At 43.4% G+C, this 19152-nt stretch overlaps 1 protein-coding gene across 1 annotated transcript in view; it reads right to left on the reverse strand.

Moving 5' to 3' along the window:
• MGAT4B (alpha-1,3-mannosyl-glycoprotein 4-beta-N-acetylglucosaminyltransferase B) overlaps positions 1-19152 on the reverse strand; it is a 345980-nt gene that overhangs the window by 139662 nt on the left and 187166 nt on the right. Inside the window, exon 2 of the mRNA XM_066590582.1 lies at positions 5731-5910. Within this exon, the coding sequence (XP_066446679.1) occupies positions 5731-5910 (180 nt within the window). The remainder of the gene's footprint in view (positions 1-5730; positions 5911-19152) is intronic.

Here is a 19152-nt window from a genome sequence, read left to right on the forward strand (position 1 = left end):
TTTCTGACAGTGAGGGTGATCAATGAGTGGAACAGGTTTCCACTGGAGGTGGTGAGTTCTCCTTCAAAGGAAGTGTTCAAACAAAGGCTGGACAAATATCTGTCTGGGATGATTTAGTGAATCCTGCACTGAGCGGGGGGTTGGACCCAATGACCCTGAAGGTCCCTTTCAACGCTACCAGTCTATGAGTCTATGTTTTTCTTTGCATTTTTGAACCACGTAAAAAGCATCAAAAAACCTGCATGTGTTACAGGAAATGTCCACGTTATATCAGCATGGTCTATATTACTATATGTGTGATGTATAACTTATAGCAGGTGTGTGTGTGTGTATGTGTATGTGTATCTCGCTCTCTCTTTCTCTCTCTCTATACATATATATAATATACACACACACACACGCACACACATATACAGGAGATATCCAGGGCATACCAGCATGGTCCAAATCACATGCATGAAGATACATAACATTAACCAGCCGTACATACAGAGTTTCCCCGAAAGTAAGACACTGTCTTATATTAATTTTTGCCTCAAAAGAGGCACAGTCTTTTATTTTCTGGGGGTGTCTTCTCAGTGCATGGAGACCAGTGTGAGGGACACAGATGCCGATGCCTAGGGGAGTATAAGCAATAAGGTAAAAAAAGCAATAATCACCTAGCCGCCAGCGTCTGTGTCCCACGCGCAGGTCTCCACGCTGCTTCAGTTCTCAGCTGACAGGGTTCTCTTCTGGTGACGGGGCTTTGAATACCTTGCCTCTGGTAAGCGCTGTGATTGGATCGAGTGCCAGTCAATCAGAGCCAGCGCTCGATGAACCAGTCACAGACATTCAGTGATGTCATTCACTAAATGGCTGTGAATGATCGAGCACCGGCTTTGATTGGCTAGCGCTTGATCCAATCACAGCACTCTCTTACTGGAGGCGGGGTATTCAAAGCCCCTCCACCAGAAGAGAATCCTGTCAGCGCTGAGGACTGCAGCCTGCCACAGTACCAGAGACCAGCGCGAGGGACACAGACGCCGGCGGCTAGGTGAGTATTGCTTATTTTTTTTATTTAGTGTGGTTGTATTTGAGCCGCTTCCCCCTCCCCCCTGAAAATAGGGGTAGGGCTTATTTTCAGGGAAAACTGTATTTATTTATATACAGGAGATATCCTAGGTTATACTAGCAAGGTCCATATCACTATATACATAGTAACATAGTATGCTAGGCCAAAAAAAGACAAATGTCCATGCAGTTTAACCTGTTTCCACCCCCCATGTTGATTCAGAGGAAGGCAAAAAGCCCCAATGAGGCAGAAGCTAATTTACCGCATTTTGGTAGATAAATTCCTTCCCGACTCCATAATGGCAGTCAGAATAATCCCTGGATCAACATTTGAAAATTCCTACCTAACTACAAGTCCGTCAGTCCAAAAATCTACAGATCAACCACCTGTCTTTTTAATGGCTATATCCTGTAATATCACAGCGCTCTAGAAAGACTTCTAGTTTTCTCTTAAACTCCTTTGTCGATTTTGCCATCACCACATCCTCAGGCAGCGAGTTCCACAGTCTCACTGCTCTTACAGTAAAGAACCCCCATCTATGTTGCTGATGAAACCTGCTTTCTTCTAGACAGAGAGGATGCCGTCTTGTTACCAATGCAGTCCTGGGTATAAACAGATCCTTGTATTGTCCCCTAATATATTTATACATAGTTATTTGATCACCCCTTAATTGCCTTTTTTCTAGAGTGAAGAATCCCAATCTTGATAGCCTCTATGGATATTTCAGTCCTCTCATTCCATGTATTAGTTTAGTTGCCCTTCTTTGAACCCCCTCAAGCACTGTGACATCTTTCCTGAGCACCGGTGACCAGAACTGTAGACAGTATTCCATGTGGGGCCTGACTAGTGCCTTATATAATGGAAGAATAGTGTTCTCATCCTTCGCCCCTATATCTCTTAATGCACCCCAAGACTTTATTTGCTTTTGTAGCAGCTGATTGGCATTGGTTACTCCAGTTAAATCTACAATCCACTAGTACCCCCAGGTCTTTTTTTGTATCACTTTTCCCTAGCAGTACCCCATTTAGTGTATATTGGTGACATCCGTTTCTCCTGCCCATGTGCATAACCTTACATTTATCAATGTTGAATTTCATTTGCCATTTTCTAAACTTACAGTGCTTGGTCCTAAATGGGTTAAAGGGGTTCTGACATGAATAATTTTTTTATGCTTTAGCAGCCATTGTTCCCTGGTCTGCCTAATGGACCCAGGGAACCCATGGGTTAATGGCTGCTAAAGCATAAAAATCTTATACTTACCTTGTCTCCTGTTGTTGTTGACATCGGGGGGTCATCTCCCGGCAGCATATTAGCACTTTCTGCTTAGGTTAAGCAGCCTGACTAGAGCCACCTGATTGGTGCACGCTGTGCAGTCACGTGGTGCCGAAGAGCCAATCAGGTGGCTCTAATCAGCAGCGCTGCTTAACTTAAGCAGAAAGTGCTAGTATGCCTCCCGGCATGCAGTCTTCTTCCTCCAGCAGCCGCGCTGCTCCGGGATCGCGCGCATGCGCAGTGGAGAGGTGCCCTCTGACAGGAGTCAGGATGGGCCGCGTCTCCACTGCGCATGCTCAGCACTCCGGAGTTCAGCCGGACGGACGGGCCGCCCACAGCAAGCACTGCTTGTGACGTGCTTGCTGTGGCGGTCCGTCCGTTGACCTCGGAAGTGCCTGACGGACGGACCAGAGCAGGAAGCGGTCTTTTTGACCGCTCCTGCTCTGCTTTAAAGGCACAGAAGAAGATGCCGGCTGGAGGGGACATGCCTGGCGATCGGGCCAGGCCAGGCAAGGTGAGTACAATTTTTTTTTTTTCATGTCAGAACCCCTTTAAGGGCCTCAGGTAGCAACACCGTTTATCTAATCACACCACAGCGTTAATCATTTGCATATCTGCCTGAGATGTAACTGCATGCCGGCTTTTGCAACAAAATGACAACTTCTTCTAGAGGCTTGATTTTCTTTGACAAACAGTGTGTGTAACAATAAATAATAAAAAACATAATACATTATATATACATATAGACACACAAGGGCCAGACTTTTTTTTACTTTTTATGCTGTAGCCTTGCGTAAATTAAAACAAGCTTTCAAGTTTTTTGCATTATTCTGCACTTAATACCTCATAATGAAGTGAAATCAGAATGTTCAAAAACTTTTGAATTTAGTTTTTCTTTTTTTTTTTAAATGAAAATCTGACATTATGGGGTGCATCTTTTAAAATTATGTTCAATCAGCTGAGTTTACCACAAATGACTCCAATCAAGGTGTAGTTCAATCACATTTCAAAAATGATTAACAGAAATGGGAGGTCCCCAGAGCTAAATTTCAAGTGTCGCACTAAAGGGTCTGAATACTCATGTCAATGCAAAATGTACATTTACAAAGATTTTGAAGATTCTGTTTTCACTTTGTCATTATAGAATATTAAGTATAGAATAATGGGGGGAAAACTTTTTTTTTAATTATTATTTTGCACATGACCCCAACCTAACAGAATGCCAAAAAAAGGTGAAAGGGTCTGAAGACTTTCCAGACCCACTGTATATAAAATATATCAGAGACCGCATATATATACAGCATCTTTTATAAAACTGAGACCTCGGATACCGTGCTTCATCTGTAGAAGATTGCTGCCACCAAACTACCGTCAGATAGCGGCTCTACACAGCGATTGTGATTACATTGCAGTTAGCTCCAGTGATCACAGGTGATGTCTTCTCTGATTGGAGTCAACAGTGTTAGTCTTTTTCTCTACGTAGGCCCAGACTGCCATGAGGACTACTTCCAGCCACAACTCAGTAGCACTCTCAGTACCTCCCCAATGGTAATAGTGCCGCCCATGGAGCCCCTCGAAGTTAGAGAGCCCATTGCACAGCCCCTCAATGTTGTAGTGTAGCCCCTCTTTGCCTCTAAAAGTTATACTGTCCCCAAATTGATGTCCCGCAGTACTATGGGATATAGAGGACAGGGTGGAGGGCTGTCAAAGGATGAGGAGCCGTCTTAGAGCAAATTCAACATGTAGCCTGCACAGTCCAGACAGGCCCAGGTACAGGAACTTTACAAAACTACTTATGAAGGTATGAAGCACTACTGGGTATGAATTTGGAAGGGTGTTTTCAAGGCTAGAATGAACATTGGGAATGGTTAAAGCAGGATGACACGTTGCCTTTATAGCAAATAATCTTATGAGCTGTGGGACTACCACTGACCCGAGAACAGGGGTCCTGACGTGAACAGAGCGGAGACTATACATGGAGTGGTGGCGCCACCTCCGCTCCTAAGGGTGTGGGGGCCACGAGGACCCCCACTCTCAGGATTGGTAAGGGTCCCAGCAATCTGACCCAACAATCCTAAATTTAATCCCCTAACCTGTGAATAGGAGATTACTTTATATCTTGGTAAAAAAAAAACAAAAAAACAACTATAATCCACATAAAAGCAGAGCGCACTGAGAGCCTTAGTCAACTTATCAGCTATCTTTCAATGATCTTGAGCTGAAGCCTGTGTTGATTCAGACGCCTTCAGAGCCAAAATCCCTCATCACTGCTAGTTCAATATACAAAGCTTGCTCTGCTGATTCCCATTCTGGAAAGTATAGCACTTAGGCCCAATGCACACGGGCATATTTGCATTGCGGAATCCGGAACAGACGACCGCCTCCGGATTCCGCAGCAAATACCGCCCATAGCATGCAATAGAAAATCGCTTTTCCTGGTACACGAGCGGAAATTAATTGCAATTTTCCACTCGTGGAGGGGAAATCGTAGCATGCTCTATTTTTTCAGCGTGGATTCCTCGCGGGCTGATCCGTGGTCCTTCCACAATCATCGCTGTGGAAAGGTCGCAGGATCCGCGCCATCGTCTAGCGTCGCCATCTGTACTGCACATGTGCGCCGGCTTGCACATCCGCATTACAGATGAAGAACACTGCGGACAGGTAAAAGCAGGGGTCTGCAGGGGTCACCGTCTGGGCAATGGGTCGGATTCCGTTGCGGGATCCCGCATGCAAAATCCGACCCGGCCGTATGCATTCGGCCATACCCAATGAACTGTACAATACTGTAGGAGAAGCTAACTCTCCCAATGCATTTTAGCTAAGGGGTGTGTCTGTCCACAAGTTTGCTGACTGGTTCCAATAGTAAACAGAATTGTTAAAACTTTCAATTATTACACAGGCTGTAACTCAGAATCGCTACTTTTATGCAGACTATATATATGTTCAAAGGGCATATGGACAAATATTCAGGAAATGCAGAACTTCCCAATTTGGTAGTGAAAATCTCTTCTCTGCCGAAGAGAATTAACATTTGATTGTGCAGAAATAAAAGGTGGAGGCTTCTCATAAAGGAAGCGGATAATCATTGTGCTTCTCCGTGTACCCGTCCAAACAATACGATCTGGAATATATATTTGCCCCACTATTTTAAATACATCCCCTATATAGAATAGTAAAAGAACTTTTGAGGTGCCCTCATTAGGTCTAACATGTCCCGAGTTGTATATCACATGGGACGTAACTGCAAACCAGTCAGCATTGTTATAAGCAACACAAAACACGTAGAGTGCAAGCGAACGGCGTAGTAAACACAGCTAATGGTTCTTCATCCAAGCCGATATTGGGAAGCAGTCTGAGCGGCAGACATGATTCATAGGATGGTGTTCTGTTAGAAGCTAGGATCTCACCAGATAAGCTGCTCCACGTCCGGTTGATGTCTCGTAAGGCTTGTTTTTCGGATATGGCCCTTTTGATCTCATCTAGAACTAGGTTGAGCTCCTTGGAGCGTTTTAGGTTCTCCTGTTCAGCAGCATGCAGGCGATCCCTGAGGGCCAGGAACTCCCTCTGATAAACATCCACCACATCCCCTGAAAATTGGAAGCAGACAAGTTAGTTTGGTTTCAAGACCAAACTGGAACAAGGTATATCTAAAAAGAATATCAATACTATATATGATTATAGGATAATGTTCACTATGAAAAATGGATGACAGCCTAATAGCTACTCCTAAATTAGTGTTTAACGCTTGTCAAGCTCTCTTGGGAATCCTTTGGAATATCCGTCCAAGAAAATACGAAGGTGGAATAGGATTGCTAGAACGAACATATTATGATTGATTTATAATGAATCCCATTGATTTACGAGTATCTGCTTGATAGAGTAGTACAGAATGATATGATATTCTGGCTGTTAGAGACCATTGAGAACCTGATGGAAGGGAGAGAGCGGAGCCTAAAGCTCTGCTTACATTTGCATCACGGTTTCTAATTTGTAATGGAAGTCATGATGCATTGGGGACCTGTTTCGTGATAGATGCCAATGCTGCAGGATTGGGGCCACTGACTTTCAATTGGGCTATCCATTGTGCCAGGGGCGTAGCTAAAGGCTCATGGGCCTGGGTGCAAAAGTTTATCTGGGGGGCCCCCAACTTCTCTTAACCCTTTAACGCAGAGGCGTAACTTAAAGCTCCTGGGCCCCAATGCCAAACCTGTAACAGGGCCCCCAACTATAATGCTTTATTCATAATACTAGGCTTATATGGAGAAGAGAGGCCTTATGGGCCCCTTAAGGCTCCTCGGCCTGGGTGCAACTGCACTCCCTGCATCCCCTATAGTTACACCAGTGCATGGTGCACATCACATTAGGAAAATATTGATTGAGCCTCTAAACAGAGCCTATGCAGATGGTATCAACAGAGGCTAACAGTGAAAACAGAAAACACAAAAATCTCTTCCCCCCCCCCGATCCCTCCTGCTCACTCCCACAACACAGCGCTCACCCCCGCCGGCACCCGAATCTTTGTGGGCGAGCAGGCAGGTACTCGGTAAGGACGATACTCGTTAGAGTATCTGTCCTTACCAAGTACGCTTGCTCATCTCTAGTTCCTTCATATTCACAATGTTTTTTCTGATGCTATGTTGCGAGGGGAAAAAAAAAAAAAGTGGGCAATGCTCAATATTGCCGCGATTTGCAATTTTTTTGAAGCACGTTTCCCTATGGAGCCTTCGTCTTTGTTACATCTCAATGCACGAAGTCGTGGGTTTTATGCAATGCGACTTTAACATTAGAAAATAAGCCCTAGCCCGAAAGTATCTAGCAGGCTCGGTCCGGGTCCTCCTGCTGCTCTACAGAGCTCTGCCATGCGTCCTGCAGTCCTCGCTTGCCCACAGAGAATCATTTACTGGTTGCGGGACTCACAAATTCCGCCTCAAGGAAGCGATGGCTCTGATTGGTTCTTGAGCGCTGCTCAGCCAACCAATGCAGTGCTGGATGCCAATAAGAGACATTGCTTTCTGGAGGTAGGATTTGTCCCGCAATCAGGAAGTGATTTTGTGTGGTCAAACGAGGACTGCAGTATGTGTGGCAGAGCTCCAGGACCAGGACTGAGCCTTTTAGGTAAGTACTCCTTTTCGGGGTAGAGCTTAACCTTTTTGCGATAAAATTGCGCGAGTTTATCCCGGGCAGCAGTGATGCACGATTTTTCACAAGAAAACGCATCACTGGCGCTACAAAATAGCGGGGACAAAGCTGCAATATCGCCGCAATTTTGTAGGGACAATGTCGCCCATGTTAAAGAGGCGCACAGCACAACCCTCCATGTAAGTTGTGCTGTGTGGCGGACTTTTGTCTACATACTACTGTTATAACATCTATGGGAGTTACAGACATATTAAAACAGCCCACGTGTGCTTTGTTAAACTGAGTCCCGACCACCATATTCAACCAGCAGTGGGTCCCACTTCTCAGACTTTTATGGCATATCTTGTGGATGTGTCATGGAAACCTCCGTTGGGAATACCCCACCATGTAAGGCTCTGTTCACACTTACATTGGGCTTTCAGTTTTCCAATTTCATCATGGGAGCAGGAAAACAATGTCGAATCCATTCTATGACAGAAACAAATATCAACAGACCCACGAACCCCACTGACTATCATGGAAGCTGTTTACATTCCATTATGCCTTCTGATATTTTTCCGGACAAAATAGTGCAGCATACTACACCATTTCATCTGGCATTTTGTGTCAAATCCGTGCCGCAAGCTCCAAATAAAGTCTCCAATGCGCATGACAGTAGAGCCTTACCCATCTAATCATTATTTAAAGGGGTTCTGTCATAAAAAAAAAAAAATCTATACTTGCCTATTCCTCCTCTGTCAGTCTACTTATCAGATCTTCCCCTCCCCTATCTTCTCCTGTCTCCTGCAGTCCAGAGGGGTCACTTCACCTCCAGCTGGCTGATTTCTCTGCTTCCTGCGACGTTACGTACATTGCTGGCAGTCTTCTTCTTGCCAACCGATGTACGTTACACCACAGCTCACAGGTCAGCAAGAGGAGTGCCGCTCTACTTCAGAGACTGCTCATGCGAGCTGTCTCTGAAATAGATTAGCATTCCTTCCTAGCCTGTGAACAACGTGAACTTTACTGACCGTCCCAGAAGAAGAATGTGGGGAATGCAGCCTTTAGTGAGGTGACCTCATGGGCACTGCAGAAGTTTAGCGATGAGAAGATGTGGTAAGGAGACTGACGGGGAGGAATAGATAAGTATAGAATTTTTTAATGATAAAATCCCTTTAAGTAACGCAGGATACAAATGTAGCAAAGTTTAACTTAACTATGATAACTGTGATAAGTTATCAAGTTTAACCTTGCTACATCTGTAAATACCTCATGACTTAAGTGCAAATTTTTCTGAAAGATCTTCATGCAATTTCTAAAAGTCACATCATTACATGGTTTGACAAGTTTTTACACTTTCTTATTGTATTTAATTTCTATCTAAACTAACGGCAAAGAACTTTCTGAGTGATTAATGGCTAATCTACAAATTGACAGAACTGCATTGTAATAAGAAGCTTTTACACGAGGTAAATGTAACATTTGCTGCTTTACCTCTAATAAATACCCATTAACGTCGGAACAAGAAAATAATGCAGTTTTATGGCCTCCTGCAGATCGCTCTCGGTGAAAGGGTTCTTTGCGTCTCTTACAGCTTATTTATCAGCAAATAAAAAATTCCAGTCGTTGACTACAAAATACTTCGGCAGATCCCATCACAACTTTTATGGCAGCGGAGAAGGTAAGGACCGCTAGATTTTCAAAGGAAAATTTTAAAGGAAAAGCCTGAGTGGCATTGCTTTAACCCCCCCCCCCCCCCCCCCCCCCAAGGATGTGATCTTTTTTCCCCCCATTTCTGCTTTCTTCTCCCCACTTTAAAAAAAATCACAACTCTTGTTTATCCATCGATATAACTGTCTGAGGGCTGTTTTTTTGCTGGATGAGTTGCGGGAAATCACTAATGCTAGTGTGAACAAGCCCTTACTTCTTATGTGTGTAGGGGGGAGATAAAGGGGTCTTTATTAAATTGTGGTGGGTATAAAACGGTCAGTAAGGGGACACTAAAAGGGCACTATTACCTTGCAGAGCAGCGGGGCACCATAGTCTTTTCTGAGGCACAAGAGGTTAATATGTTGAGGACTGAAAGGACTTACTGTCACCTTGTGGAAGGAACAATTGGGACCCTGTTAGTCTACTAAAAGCATAAAAAGGGCAATGTTACCTTGTGTGTGTGGGGGGGACGCAACAGAGGAACCTCGGCACTATTACCTTGAAAGGGGAACTATTACTTTGTGGGGGATACAAAGAGGCCAATATAACTGTGGAACACTAAGGGTGCAGTATCACCTTGTAGGCACAAACTGAGATGATCATTGCGTAGGGTCAACAAGGAGGGCACTACAATTGTGAGACAAAGAGGCACTATTTTGTGGTGGACACAAAGGGGAAAATAAGGAGAATGTGCAGAGACGTTGTGGTTGGAAAAAGTGGTCTTGCCCACATAAAGAAAATGAAAATAGGCATCAATCAGAGGAAATGTCACCTGTGATCACCGAAGGTAAATGCACTGTAATCAGAAATACTGTGCAGAACTGGCATCGGACTATTTGACGATTGCATTATTTAGAGTTACACTAAAGCTGAGCTGCTATATCTAAGCTCGCCATATATTATATACAGACACACACACATACATATATATATACACACTCACATATACAACTGTCTACACACTCTTCCCCCTATCTCTCTGCTTACCCTCCCCCCTGTCCCTACTTTAAATATTCCTCCATCCTTCTAGCCATCTTCTCCCCCAGCACGGCTGTACCCTCCCCATTGAGATGCAGCCCTTCCATATGGTAGAACCTGTAGCCAACAGCAAAGTCAGCCCAGTTCTCCAGTAACACCTCCTTCCTGCACTTGTTTACCTCCCTAATCTCCTGCTGCCTTTCTGGTGTTATCTGGGTGTCCTGTCAGATGTCGGATCATACTTCAGTGTGGCATGTGGTACAGGCAGTATTTCAGAAAATACTACTTTGGAGGTCTTTGCCCTAAGCATACATCCTAGTTCCCTGAAATAGCTTTTAAGGACCTTCCATCTACCTCTAACTTTATCATTGATGCTAATGTGCACCATGACTGCCGGATTCTCACCAGCCCCTCCCAGTAATCTGTCAACCCGATACGCAATGTGTCAAACTCGAGTACCAGGAAGACAACACACTGTTTGATGATGAGAGCCTTGTAACAAAGTCCACCACTACCAGGACCTGTCTAGCCTGCCCTGCCTTCTTATTCCCCTTCTTACTAGAGCAGACATCCCCCTGGCGGTCAGAGGCCACGTCTTGCTAATTCTGTAAGAGCGTCTGTGTACAGCTAGTATCTACCACTATATGGCCATGTATTCAGTAGCAGTATGTTTGTTGATGCTCTTCAGTTATAACAGTAGTGGATTTCATAACCTTGCATACTTTATTTTTCAGATGCTGCTAAATGCGAGGCGACATATTTGCAAAATCAGATACTTGGCTGACTTAAAAATATTCTCAGAAGCCTTGAATGTAACCCAGCTATATTTATTAATTTTTGCTTATAACTTATTACGTGTACAGATACGCCATTTGTTACTGTATATCACTGTCACTCTCGTTATCACTGTATTGTTAAATTGAGAAGACATGTCCACCCTAGATTGTTCAACTGTCTGTTCTCTGCTAGAAAACTACAGTAAGATGATCTTGCTATCCCAAATACACATCAAATAAAGCCAAAAGCTATAAAACCAGAACAATATACCGTTTATGAATAGTTTTACTATCCAGAAACCTCATTTGGTCTCCATCCAATGTTGGACATCCTCTAACCAAGGACCACAAAATACAAAGTCTACCTCTACGCCATTTATGTACTTGGTCAACATTTTCATGCAAAACTTAATGGAATAAATCCCATACACGATAACCTACAGAGTGGAGACGGCGTCACCGATCAGTAATAATGGATGGGTGTCAAATAGCCCCGAATACCTCCCATGATGTACTTCACATCTCTAATGAAAATACTTTCCTGAAATGGGTGCCATTCTTTACTTTAACGCTAGGTCCTACCTTCATTGAGTCACCATCCCTTTCCAGACCACTGACTTTCAAATGCAAAACAAGCCTGGTAAGCAGGCCAATGTGCTAGGGTAGTTTTTCTAGTCTGCAGGTCAACCATTGTATAAAGATAGGGCAACATAGTGACAAAGCACTGGCTAGTGTCAGGCTGGGTTGCCCAGGGCCCATAGGTAAAATTCTCTCTGGGGGTCCACTATACAACCACATGGAAATATTACCCGAATTCCTCACGGCTGCTTACTCCATATGCATCAATAAAAGGGTGATTGCATTTGTGTATAACCCTATTTCCACCATACTGTAGAAGAGAATGCAGCAAGCAAGAATTGGAACTCCCATTTACCCAATATATACAGATCTTGAGCTCCAGAGGCTGAGGGTCCACCGGGTAAATCACCTGTCCCCCGGTGGGCCAGTCCAAGCCTGGCACTGGCTACATTACAACTAAAGGGGTTGCGCAGAAATCCAGCAGTCTTATGGTAACTTGCGAGTCTCACCATGAACATATTCACTTTCATTACTTGTAATCTTTGGATGCACAACACAAGTTTCAGTGAGCCCAACCTTTATTCAGCATTGACATAAGAATAAATGGAATAACATTACATTCCAAAGTAAAAGCTGAGAAACTGGGATAAGAAATCTTAGTAACAAGGAGATCTAAGAAGACCAACGACGGACGGAATTTTTTCTGATTATTCATTTTTTGTCTTGCCACCCGTCAATCAAGCAGCTCGTAGAAATCCTCTTTGGTTGAACAACCACCCTACGAAGGGTGAAATGAAAAAATCCCATACAGTGAAGACATGAAAGACGAACACATGAGCATACATAATCTGCCGAAAAGCACCATGCTTCTTCTGTCAAACACAGATATTGAGACTCAACTGCAAAATGAAAAGTAGTTTAATTTCCTCCTCTGCAGCTCAGCCGAGGCAGCTTGTATAGAAATATCATTGCCTGCTTAATTCTGCAGCACATTTGCCTTCTGCGGTATCAAGAATCACGGTTTTCATTATGCTGAAGTAGCAATGCCCATTTCTATTGACACATGCCTGTTACGAGAGATAGAAGTCCCTGCCATTTAATGACTGCCTCCTAAGTGGCCACCAGTGGGAACTTTTCTCAGGGCTGTTAGAAGTATCACCAAGTGGCTGCTCCCAGTAGGTTTATTAAGGTGTCTCGTGCTGAGAGATGCGAGGGCTGAAGCCGCCCAGAGGTTGTTAGGATCCGAAAATGTCCTCAGTCGGTCTCTCCGTGCCAAATATAAAAATTACAAAGAGGCGATGCGTTTCAATTGCTCAGCTGGTATCTGGAAGTTTGTAAAAAGGAGGCCAAAGAGAAAGTAAATTGAATTTTGTTTTTTTTTTACTTTGACAACCAATTAGGTACATTTGTAGCGTCTGGTTCTTTGCACTAAAGTCATGAAGAGTTTTGTATCATTGGTTAGAAAACAAATAGCAACAGAAACACAGCTAGCCGGACTCCGATGCTTACAGGGTCAAGTCCTACATGAGGCATCAGTCATAAAACTACAATTTGTTGTCATATGTTGACTAATGAACACTGTTATAGTAATGATATATGTATTCTATTATATGCACATACATATCTATGTAATTTCTGTGACTGTTTCTCAAATCAGCCTAGCCTAATATGCTTATATGTATATATACGTAGTGCTATTGCCTCCTGTTATAATAAGCAGCAGGTAAATAGCAGCTAAATGGTTAACTTCTTCAATATTATACACTAGTATGTATTAGATTCTTGTCCTCTATCTCCTACACATGGTTCTCAGGTTCAGGCCGCCCTCCTCCAGGCATTTCTCATGAGCAGTTCTACATTCTGATAAGAGAAGCTCCTCATTCTCTCTCACTTTGCATTCCTCAGGCCAAGCAGTGATATTAATAAGTTTATTCTACATTAAGTTTCATTTCTCTTTCTGTTTCGTGGAAATCACGTGTTTTAGTAGTAACACACACCTTAAGGCATTAACATATGTTAATCATTAGAAACTAAGCCTATCATGAGTTCCTTTAAGGGCAAGTATCTCTATTGCTACATCATTTGGAGTATATACGTACCATGATGCTACCCTGTTTCCCCCAAAATAAGATCTACCCTGAAAATAAGCCCTAGCCTAATTTTTGGATAGGCTTGAAATATAAGCCCCACCTCAAAAATAAGCCCTAGTTACACCACATTAAAAAAAAACTGAAAACATTACTTAGCAGGCTCAGTCCAGGTCCATCCCCGCTGCTCTCTAGAGGTTTGGCGCGATTCCCGCAGTCCTCAGCTGCTCATACATCACTTACAGGATTCATAAATCCTACCTACAAAGGGATGGCTGTTATTGATTCTTCCACTGCTGTTCAGCCAGTAAATGCAACGCTAGATGAACCAATGCGATGGCTGTGATTGACCACGGCTCAGGCAATTCATAAATCTCGCCTCTACAATGCGATGGCTGATTGGCTTTTCGACTGCTGCTCAGCCAATTAATGCTGTACTGGATAAACCAATCACAGCCATCACATTGGTACATCAAGCGCTGAATTGATTGGTTCATCGACCGCTGCTCAGCCAATCACAGCCATCGCTTCCTGGAGGCGGGATTTATGAATCCCGTAACCAGGAAGTGATATTGCATGAGCAGCGGGAAGCGGGTCGGAGCTGTGGAGAGCAGCGAGAGGGGCCTGAACCAAGCCTGCTAGGTAAGTAGAATAAGACCTTTTTCTGTAGACCTAGTGCATTTTTGGGGCATTAATAAAAGACAGGGCCTCATTTTCAGGGAAACACATTACTAATAAATCAGAAGTGTACTGGTTTTGATACAAGCATTGTGTGAGTCTCAGATACTCTACATGCACACAATAACCAATTTGGAACCGGCAGTGAAGTCAGAGGAACCTGAGTGTCCCTAGAACACCACATTTTAATGAAATTTGGTCAAAACATACGTTACACAATGAGAATCACAAACTTCTCATAATGTGCAGGAAGTATGTCCCGTCTTTGGTCAGGTACGTCTGAACCCAACACTCCATAATACTGAACGTTTTGGAAAGCATGCTCGGCGTCCCCGAAGCAATTTCTGGTGTGATGTTACTTTTCGATTCATGTATTATTTCAGTAAACTCTTCCCCTTCAGGAGGTCCACAAGAAAAAGTCTGGTGGGGTCAAATCAAGTGACCAAAATGGCCACCTTAGAAAGAATTCGATGCAGAAATTGAAAAGGACATGCTTACCAGAATGTTCGGCAATATGGAGCTCAGGCATACTTGACCACAAATAGGGACACTTACAGCACATGTTATGAGGGTTTCTGGATTCTCACTTAAAAGTATGTTTTGATCAAATTTCATTAAAATGTAATCCTTAATCTTGGAGTTCTATCCACTTTTTATGGGCTTCTAGCGAGTGGGACACCCTGTACATCCTTAGAACGAAAAGCTACAGGAACAAATAAAAGTTCCTTACTTCCATCTAGGACCTGCAATACCTGACATGGACAGCAATGTCACAATTTCTGGATAAAAGCTCGCCTTTTTTTGTGAATTTTGAATGACCCCTTTAATTCAAAACTTCAAAAATACTTTCTCACATTTAGATGAAAGTCTGTGTGTTGTCAGACACATCTATTCTTCTAGACGCCCGGCATTAGTTATCCTATGAACCAGGCAGAACTGAGCTAAGTAAAGCCACAGTTCTTAGAGTGGATTTCCATTTCCTCTGTGCAGAAATATATTCATAAACTATTATAAGTAAAGTCCTAAGAATTGCCATTTTGAAAAATAAAGTAACCTAGAAAATGCATTTAGAATAATAGGAAAGATATGATGCAACCAGAAAATTGTACAAAGTTTCTGTCACATCAATTGCTTCGTGCCTGAACAGACTTTGAATTAATTACTTTCAGTCCCTTATCTGCTTTTACTAAATGGAGCTATTTTTTATATTTCCATACTTTGTACAGAATCACATTCATAATGAAGTGGGAAAAATGCTGCCTGTCAATAGTCATAAAATAGTAACAAGAACATTCAGCTCAGCTGAGACTAAGAGAATAACTGAAAGTAGAGAGTCAAAGACTCGGAATTACTCCTGCAAGGAAGTTATAGAAAGTTGAAAGAATAGGGGGCCGTCATTAGATAACAAAAAAGTGCTTCAAAGCAGTACTTAGTGTTTTACTAAGAAATGCTATAAAATTAGGATCTGTAGGGGTTCGATCTCTGGGACATTCGTTGTCTCAGAGAATGAACAAATGGTGGCTCCCAGGAGAATAAGTGGCCAGGAGCATGGCTGTGCAAGCAAAGGAAGGCTGAATGAGCTACGGTGTTTCAAGACCCCAGTATCCGGATATTTTGTTCTTGCTCACCTCTGTTTGCCCAGAAGGGCTCTTCTTTGGTCCAACGCTCTTTCAATGTGTCAAGTGGACAGCTCATGCCACTCAATGGTGATGTTGGACTTGATCAATGCTATGTAGTACGTTCAGCTGAGTTATGTCCAGTGGGAACAAAGGATAGGAAATCAAACATTCCTGATCCATCTCTAGCCCTTGAATCTGTCATCTGGGGAGGGTTGGGTGACCCCATACACATTAGATCATTGGTTGATTCAGCTGAAACCAGCAGGTTTGGTGTGTTTCATGTAATGTGTATGGGCACTGTAATGATCATGTGGGTCCAAGCAGTTGGAACTCAATCATTCCGTAGGTTATGGTATATCCTAGCCATATGCCATCACTTACTTTAGTAGAAAAACCCCTCTAAGATAAGTCAGCCTTTTGAGAAAATAAGTGTTAAGGGATATCATCTTAAGGTGCCCACTCAAGATTACAAAACATGGCTGTTTGTCCCCAGAAGCAGCGCCACACTTATTCATGGGCTATGTTGTTACTGCAGCTCGGCACCAGGAAAGGGGTAGTCTGAGGAGGAAAAAAAAAAAATCAAACTAACATCTATTCAAAGCTGTATGAAAACAAAGTTATACCTCACCCGATCCTAAGCAGCTCCCGCTCGGATAGTGCTCGGGCCCCCACTGCACTCTTCTTCCAGTGAGGACATCTACAGAGTTACATACTGCCAGTAATTGGCTGCAGTGCTTGCATGTCACTGCGATGAGGCATCATCACTGAACCAACAAAAGAATGCAACTGGGGATCGAGCACCGTTGCAACAGGAGCTGCAGGGGATCAGATGAGGCAAGACAATGTTTTGTTTTTATGACAACTGAGCAGATTTCAGCTTCATTTTTCTTGTATACTACCCCTTTACTTGAATGCTGGAATACAAAAAAACACATGTACAAAAATTACGCTGTTTCTGGGAAGAAAATAAAATGGTTCTTTTTTGCAATCTCAGACAGCTCTTTGATTCTTTGATCAGGGAAGTCCATGCCCAAATTTAGAACTATGGTCCCATTTACACGGCTACATTCTGGTCAGTATTTCACATCAGTATTTGTTATTAGTGTTGATCGGCCGGGTGATACAATCGCAATAATTTTAGCAAAATCAGATCAGGTCATCCTAACCTTAAAAATAAAAATTCGACAGAATAAAAAGGGCTGCGTGAGAAAAACTCCATCCAGATGTTGCCCTTGGTCAGATTAGAACCTAGAACTCCAGTACTACAAGGCAGCAGTGCTAATGACTCAGCCACCAAACTAACGTTTCCAATCCTGAAAGGAGAACAGCAGCAAAAACACAAAGACAACCGGAAAAAACATCAAGAGGTTTTTTTTTGTCAAATTTCAACCTACAACTCTAGCACTGTCCTTTTTGCCCTAGAGAAGGAAAAAAGGACAACTGGGAAAAAAAACACCTCTGGATGTTGCCCTTGTACAGATGTGATGAACCCAGAACTCCAGTACTGCAAGGCAGTAGTGATAACAACTAAGCCACCTGATTTCTTTCTTCTCCCTTCTCTAGAAGAGATGATGGAGAACAACAAGAATATTAAAGACAACGAGAACAGCCAAGGCCCATGCAAATGTTGTCCATAATCAGCAGAGAATCTAGAACCCAGTGCTACAAGGCAGTGGTAGTTTCTGAGCTACCAAGCTTCTTTCTTCTTTCACCCTCCTGCTTCTTCTCCAGAGACGGAGAAGGAAAAAGACAAGATGAAGAATATCTTTTTGTACTTCATCGCCTTCTTCCCTTTACCCTCCTACTTCTCCTCCTCCACTTTCTTCTTCTCCCTTTCTTGAGAAGGAAGAAGAGGAGAGAGGAAGAAGTAGTAAGAACAAGAAGGAATTAGCACTACTGCATTGCCGTGCTGTGGTCGTAGGTTCAAATCTGTCCAAGGGCAACAAGATCTGCATGGCTTTCTCTCTTTGTATTTCTCCATCTTCTCCTCCAGAATAGGAAGACCAAGCATGTTGACTCAGTCGTTAGACGAATAAGTGTAGTGGCTCAGTTGTTGATGCTGCCGTTTTGCAATACCGCAGTTGTAGGTTCGAATCTGACCAAGGACAAAATCAGCATGGATTTTATAATGTCCATGTAGAGGTTACCCTTGAGAACCTAGGACCTCAGCACTGAAAGACAACAGTGCTAATAACCGAGACACATTAATAGAAGAGAGGCACACCATAGTGAAGCCATGGATGATGGAAAAGTTGACGGAATTAATACAAAGGGGTCTCCCTGAGTGCTAATTAGAGATGAGCGAACGTGTTCTTCCGAGCTTGATATTCGTGCGAATATTAGGGTGTTCGGGATGTTCGTTATTCGTAACGAACACCATGCGGTGTTCTGGTTACTTTCACTTCCTTCCCTGAGACGTTAGCGCGCTTTTTTTGGCCAATTGAAAGACAGGGAAGGCATTACAACTTCCCCCTGTGACGTTCAAGCCCTATACCACCCCCCTGCTGTGAGTGGCTGGGAAGATCAGGTGTCACCCGAACATAAAAGTCGGCCCCTCCCGCGGTTCGGCTCAGATGCCGTGTGAGTTAGTGAGGGACAGTGCTGTTTGTACCGGAGCTGCTGTAGGGAAAGAATTGGTAGTTAGTGTAGGCTTCAAGACCCCCCAAAGGTCCTTATTAGGGCCACTGATAGCTGTGTGTTGGCTGCTGTTAGCAGTGCCATTTTTTTTTCCCTCAAAATCGGCTCTGCAGAGCGTTGCACCTGGCATTAGGGACAGAAGTGCTGCATAGGCAGGGAGAGTGTTAGGAGTGAGTGTAGCCTTCAAGAACCTCAACGGTCCTTTCTAGGGCCATATTTATCCGTGTGCAGTACTGTCCAGGCTGCTGTTAGCTGTGCTGCATTTTTTTTTGCTTCTCAAAATCGCCTCTGCAGAGCATTGCACCCTCCATTGATACTGCAGGGAAAGAATTGTATAGGCAGGGCCACAACACAGTTATTATTCATTGAATATACGCAGTGCTGCCTTTTGCTTGTAAAACAAGTGAAAATAATTCTATTTGTCCTGCCTCTGTCCGTCCTAACGCCGGTGGACACGTGTCGGCTGCGTGTGCAACCTGTAAAAATCATACGCACCCAGCTACGTTTTACTCCTGGCTTCGCCATTTGCTTTCCTTAATTGGGAAAAAAAATACCTGCTCTGCCACAGTTAATAACTCTGCTACCCTCACGTTCTGTGACACATTAGCAGGAAAACAGCACAGTTATTAAACTTAGATTATTCATTC

The sequence above is a fragment of the Eleutherodactylus coqui genome, chromosome 2 (assembly GCF_035609145.1).
Source record: "Eleutherodactylus coqui strain aEleCoq1 chromosome 2, aEleCoq1.hap1, whole genome shotgun sequence".
Lineage (NCBI taxonomy): Eukaryota > Metazoa > Chordata > Amphibia > Anura > Eleutherodactylidae > Eleutherodactylus > Eleutherodactylus coqui.